General features: G+C 49.6%; 1 protein-coding gene across 1 annotated transcript; it reads right to left on the minus strand.

Annotated features, from left to right (window-relative positions):
* Window positions 1–472: 472 nt before the first annotated feature.
* SARC_08676 (serine/threonine protein kinase) lies at window positions 473–6,465 on the minus strand. The gene is made up of 2 exons (XM_014297338.1): window positions 5,279–6,465; window positions 473–5,096 (listed from the first exon to the last, which is right to left on the minus strand). Exons 1-2 carry the CDS (start codon window positions 6,434–6,436, stop codon window positions 531–533), a joined length of 5,724 nt encoding a protein of 1,907 aa, XP_014152813.1. The 5' UTR covers window positions 6,437–6,465; the 3' UTR covers window positions 473–530.

The raw sequence follows: 6,465 nt of genomic DNA on the forward strand, positions 1-6,465 counted from the left end.
TGTGTGTGTGTGTGTGTGTGTGTGTGTGTGTGTGTATGTATGTATCTATATAAATATATATATATATATATATATATATATGCATGTATGCATGTATGCACGTATATTTGTATGTCTATATGTATGTATGTACTATTGTACTCATTTAGTGAATGTTCAGTACACCTTCGAGTCAATCAGCACGCATCGATTCGTCTGTATCAGAAACACATTACCAGGCTCGATATCCCAGTGCACAAATTTTCGCACATGCAAAAAAGCTTCACCCATCAATACCTCCCTTGCAATGCGCCAATCATTTGATATGTTGCAGTTCGAAGTGATATCTTTAATGCCATATTATTAGTACACAAGAAGCGAGTGTAGGACTCGATACCGCCGCACATTAAGATGACCTTGTCAATTCTGAACGAAGTGGCACCAACATGGTCACATTGTGATAGAATTTAAAGTACTACAGAACTTTATTTATGCGTCAACGATATGCGTATTTGTAATGGTACACCCAACAGCCTAGGGCAATAACGACCCTAAACAATATGCGAAAGTGAGCCATGTGGGGGATCCAAAGCATCGAGCAGTGGCTGGATCTTCTCCGCGAGCTTGACCTTATCCGAGGCATTCAGCGTTAGTGTTTGCCAGTGAGCCTTCAGCAATTTTCTTCGTCGGTCACGCATTTGTTTATTAAACGTACTCAATTGTCCATAGTATTCATCCGCCCCTGGCGGCTTCATAGCACACTGCCTCACGTGCGCGTGCGCGTCTCTGCCGCAATCCTGCAGACAGTACGCACAGAAGTGACAGTCACACGCATGACACTTTAGCGCAAAACATCCCGTGAAGTCAATAAACGCATGCCCTTGACGTGGACATTTGATGGTGAGGATGTCGTCTGCTATGTACCGGACTTGTCGCTCCAGCTCGCCCTGGACAGCAAACTGGTTCTCGAGGTCTTCCTTCACACGCTGTAGCTCGATATTAAAGTCCTCCTGCATACAGGACTCGGTAATGCTCTTCACCACCCCCTCGTAGGCCTTGAAGGCGTCTGCGCTCACATTCTTCACAAATGCACTCACAGGGAACAACTCGTCGCAGGCCAGCTGTCCGTATCGACCCATACAAGGCAATTGTCCGCCGGTTTTGCGCATCTGTGCGTGGTTCTCCGCACCCGCCTGAGCTATGAGCCACCCCTCTATGCACTGGGAATGGTTGAAGTGCCCTTTGCTACACCGTATGCCATCGGTCTCTCGGAACACATCGTTGCACACCACACACTGGCACGTCTGTTCAGATGGTAGACCCAGGAAAGGGTGGTCGATGGCCTCGGTGACCGTCATACGCGACTCTCTATCTGCGTGCGTCATACGGGAGATAAAGTCGTCTCTATGCACAAACAATTCCGCATCCTGTATACTCACATCATCGAATAACTTGGTCACAACCTTACCCACGGCATAGGCGTCTGTCCTGTGGTCGAAGGGTACAGCACTATCCCCCTTCAACTCCGGCGCCAAGTACCCCATAGTGCCCATAAAGGACTTTGTCAGTCCACCACCCCCACTACTCGCCCTCTGTTCGTCGACCTTCAGCACGCCATCGAAGTCACTCAGCACACACCGATTCGTCTGTGTCAGAAGCACATTACCAGGCTTGATATCACAGTGCACAAACCCTCGCACATGCAAGGACGCTACACCCGTCAGTACCTCCCTTGCAAGGCGCTGGCACTCCTCTACTGTACGCGCGGTTGGTTTGTGTGTGTCCAGCCATACCTCCAGACTTTTCCCCGAGTAATACGGCATGACCACACGCCCATACGACTTCTCCACAAACACACCCAACACCTTAACCAGGTTGACGTCGCTCAGCGTAGCGAGATACTCGCACTGGCGGAAGAACTGCTTGCGCATGGAACGATCCCCCAGAGCAAACGACTTGATCACCACATCCTCACCTCGTGGACCGGTCATGCGTTGTACTGTGCGGCCTCCAGTCTTGGCTATCTCACTGGAAAAGTCTGTCACGGGCGTGTAATCCGATAGCGACGACTTTTCCCACAACAGACCCATCTGCGCACACACCTTCTCGTGCTCGTCTAAGCCCAGTGCCTGTCTGAACTCCTTGCTGTTGAGTAGCTCGGGATAATGGGCTTCAGCCTGTCGCAAGGCTTCAGTGCGATGACGGCAGAGTCCCTCAATTAGTCCCGCTCGGTACGTACGTTGCGCTATATCCCACGCCTGCAACTCTTGCCGCTTGGCATTGATGGTAGCTTTGGCGTCCGATGCGAAACCATCGTCCTCCTGGTCGGAATCCAACATGTCAATCTCATACTGCATTTGCTTGCGCTGTTTCTCCAGTGTTCGGAAAGACTTTCGGTACTTCCTGATGGTATGTAGGTCAGGCTGTTCTAGTCCCTGCACGTACTTCGCCAATATGGTCTCTAGTTGATCGATCTGTTTGTCCAGTTGCAGCGACTGCGCAGACCCAGCGGATACAAAGTACTGTAACGGCACAAGCGCATTCTTTACACCCAATAAAGGCGCCAGATGCAAGATGGAATCTGGGTTAGTAATATACATGTGCTCATCCACAACACAGCGGTACGTCTGCTCTAGCGATGTTATATGCGCTTGTCTGTCTGCGTCGTTATCACTGTCGAAAAGCAATGGGGCGACAAAGGTTCGCAACCGCTCCATCGCAGAATCGGTAGACGCTTGCAGGATTTCGTATTCCGTTCTCGAGAGCCAATCCTCGGCGCATGCGAGCACCGTGGCGCACTTTGTCGACATACCATCGAGACGGGTGGCATCGAATCTGCGTGTTTGATTCCTGGGTATTTTTTCTGCCTTGGATTGGTTACTACTTATTCCGTCCGCTTTTAGGTTGCCATGTGCTGATTCGGCACCATGTAGTTGACCATCAGTTGAGGTGATTGCTGCCGATATGTCACCATTTGGTATGTCTGCTCCTTCTTTGGCACTACTTGTTCCGTCACCTTGGGTATCGGCCAAATCACTTGCTTCTGAACATACAGACTCCGATTTGTCCAGCTCTGACTGCTCACCAGCAGCTTCCGCTGGTTCCGATTGATCACCAACCAAATCGTTGGCTTTCGATTGGCCGATAGCCACTTCCTCCACCATTGATAGGTCCCCAGCAGATTTGTATGCCTCCGATAGGTCACTCGCAGCTGCACATGCATCTTCGCGAGCTTCTGTCTGCACGCCGGCATTTGTGCGAGAGCCTGTCCCATCCATAGGTTTGTCATGTGATTCGCAACTATATCCGGTACTCTTGCTATCAGTCTGTGCAACCCCCTCGTCTGTGACGCTCATTGATTCAGTCGTGTCTCTACGGACCGATTGCGCAGTCACGTGATCAAGTGTGTCATCATCTTTATCTAGTGCCGATGTAGTACTTTCGTTGCCGCACTCAAATGTCGGGCCCAGATGCCCCAACTCATTCGTAACATGTTGCCCACTTAAGTTGGATCTTGATGTAGTCGCATCCCCATCTTCCACTCCCTCTTCCCTGATGTGTGATGCAAATACATTCCCCTTCTCAGCCTGTGAAGCTCCGGGAGCTGCACCCCACCAAAGTGACTCTCCTGATGTCTGAGACGTCCACTTATCCAGCCAGGCACGGCACACCAGTAAATCCTCGTGGAGTGCAGCGTACCCAGCATACATATCCCTCGCTGCGGATACACACACCAAAGCATCTCGCACACTAGCCACACAATTCGTCCTCAGAATGTCCCTCTCCGTCACCATAGCAACTGGAACCTCAGCCAACTGACTGATCGCTATCTGCTTGGCCTCGAAGTCCGCCTTGAATGATAGGGCCTTCTCCACTGCAATCGGGGTCTTCTCATGCATGACATCGAAACTCGACTGGTACATATCCAGAGCTCGCTGCATACACGCCATACAGCGACGCAAAGTTGACTTGAATACAGCACATGCATTCGCTACCTGGGATAGGAAGAGTGGGCGTGTAGTGGCTATCTTGGCGAACAACGTGCTCGTCTCACGGAGTTTAGCCCACATCTCGCCCGAATCTGTCGAGGTCACTAATTGTACTGACTGGAGAGGGATGTCTGTGATCGAGCTGTGCGCATAACGAGATGTGCAGAACGTTTCGCGAGAACTGTATGCGATGAGCTGCATAGTATGTTCTCGTCGCTGACACCTGAATACCTGATTGGCCGGAGAAACCGTCTTACACTCCACACTCACATCCTTCGAATTGATTTCCGCTCCGCTATCAACGGTGGCGTGCTGCACTGAATCGTGGTTCAGAAGTGGATTCTTCCGGAGCACATCAATGAGCCTCTCGAAGCACTTCAATGCACGCTCGTTGTCCAACCGCACTTTGCACGTATCGCCGAACACATCGCTCCATTCTTTGCCCCAAGCTACAGCGTGCTTATCATCCTTCACGTGCAGGGGTTGCAATTGGAGATCAGTGTTAATCTGTTGGAAAACAAGTGGACTATTCGAAACAGAATCTTCAGTAGAACCGAAGGCTACACGCGCGCCCCTATAGAACACCAAGTGTGCTACACCGTTCTTTACGTGTTCCAGTATCTGCACAATTCCACTTCCGAAAGTTTTCCAGCCCTCAATCACAGGCCCCAACATCTCAAGGGTAGCCTCGCCACTGAACAGAACTGTACTATCCCTCTCGTACTCCCGTAGCCTTTGCATGTTCAGCTTTGCCTGTACACTCGCTACTAGATCCTGTGAGGCTGCGGAGGATATGTGCATTTCCTCCACTAATTGGGGCAACGAAAATATATTGAACTTGCCATGTGTTTCCTTTCCGCCATTATTAAGCTTTTTAGCTTTTGCAAAACTTGATTGGCCAGATGCGCGTCCTGGGCTCCTCGCGCTCGGTGTTGTGGTAGCCTTAGCTTTTACAGTACTAGAAAAATCTCTTGGCTGAGTGAAAGTGAAAGCCTTTGTATGAAGATTCATGTTACCTCCATCGGCGGATGTGCCCAGAGACAAGTTGGGTACGTTGTCGGCTGGTGATGCGGTCGTCTTGGCATCCGACTTGAATACGAATGGTGCTTTCGCCTCGCTGGCTTTGTCCTGTTCGGAATACATAATAAAAGAAGTTAACATACATAACATATATGATTATTGTCGTTGATCTTGTAAGCAGTGCTATACGCTGAATTCGAAGCTGCAGGTGAAACTTATACTTGGCAGAATGCCAATCGGGCATTGTGAATCTCAACGGTGTTTCAACCACAGACCGGTATATAACTTACCTGGTTGGATGCCGTGTCCGTATTTGAAGTAAACTTCCAAGAAGAGATATCAATATGTTCGTCAGGAGCACCGGTACATTGTATCGATCCGTACCAAGGAGTATCAGTCGATTGATTCAAAGCTTCAGAACCTGGCTCAGCACTGTCTTTCTGGGCTTTCGCAGTATCTTTTATAACTTTGGCAGCCCGAACGCTATGTTCAAAGAGTATTTTGAAGATCTCCGCCGTCTCATCATCAATAAAACGTACTTTGAACATCTGTCTTCTACTTACACCGTCGACGAAATCCGACGGAGCCACCCAGGAGAAGATGCGCACGTTTGTATCAGGGTTGAGTTGCATATTGCTGGTAATACGATGATTGGCCGCTACTTTGAACGTTGTGTCTCTTCTCAGTAGAAAGCGCACAACACCGCTCTGTCTGTGTTTCAGCAACTTAACAGGGCCAACGCCTCTCTCCTTCCACTGATCGTCAGCGTATCTGTATAGCTTCGCCCTCATCTCAAACAACACGTCCTCTTCATCCTCTCCCGTCTTAACTTCCACCTCCTCTAAGTGCACAACTGGTTTGAAATACACATCAGATTCAGCCTCGAGTTCAGCGGTTAACATATCGATAGGCTTCGCATCCAATACTGAAGCCAACAACGGCTGAGTGCCACTTTCAGAATTCATACTGTTCGAAGAGAATGTGTCCCCAGACAGACTTTGCGACTCCACTCCGGCACTATCTATAGCACACTCGGGGTTAGAAGCGGCCGGATCACTATGCACACTCCTGGAAGTAGCTGCAAAAGGCATCTTCTTAGAGGAAACCTCAGATGCCGGTGTTGATGGCATAATTCCGGATGCAACTCCAAACGGAGGTGGAACTCCAAACGGAGGTGTACAAGATTTGCTTCCGATGGTACTCGCAGATGTAGAGGCTGACGGGAAACTTGCAGGCTTCATTTCGGAGGAAAATATACCATCAAATAATGATCCAGGCTTACTTGCGGAGGAAAATTTTGTACCAAATGCTGCTGCAGGCTTACTTTCGGAAGCAAATCCTGTACCAAATGCTGCTGCAGGCCTACTTTCGTAGGCAGATCCTGTACCAAATGCTGCTGCAGGCTTACTTTCGGAGACAAATCCTGTACCAAATGCTGCTGCAGACATACTTTCGGGGGCAGATCCTGCACCAAATG

Source organism: Sphaeroforma arctica, assembly GCF_001186125.1.
Source record: "Sphaeroforma arctica JP610 unplaced genomic scaffold supercont1.802, whole genome shotgun sequence".
Classification (NCBI taxonomy): domain Eukaryota; class Ichthyosporea; order Ichthyophonida; genus Sphaeroforma; species Sphaeroforma arctica.

Coding starts and splice junctions, on each gene's coding strand:
- SARC_08676 (XM_014297338.1), bottom strand. CDS start 6,436: ATGTCTGCAGCAGCATTTGGTACAGGATTTGTCTCCGAAAGTAAGCCT. Junction 5,097..5,278: donor CGGACACGGCATCCAACCAG/GTAAGTTATATA, acceptor TATTCCGAACAG/GACAAAGCCAGCGAGGCGAA.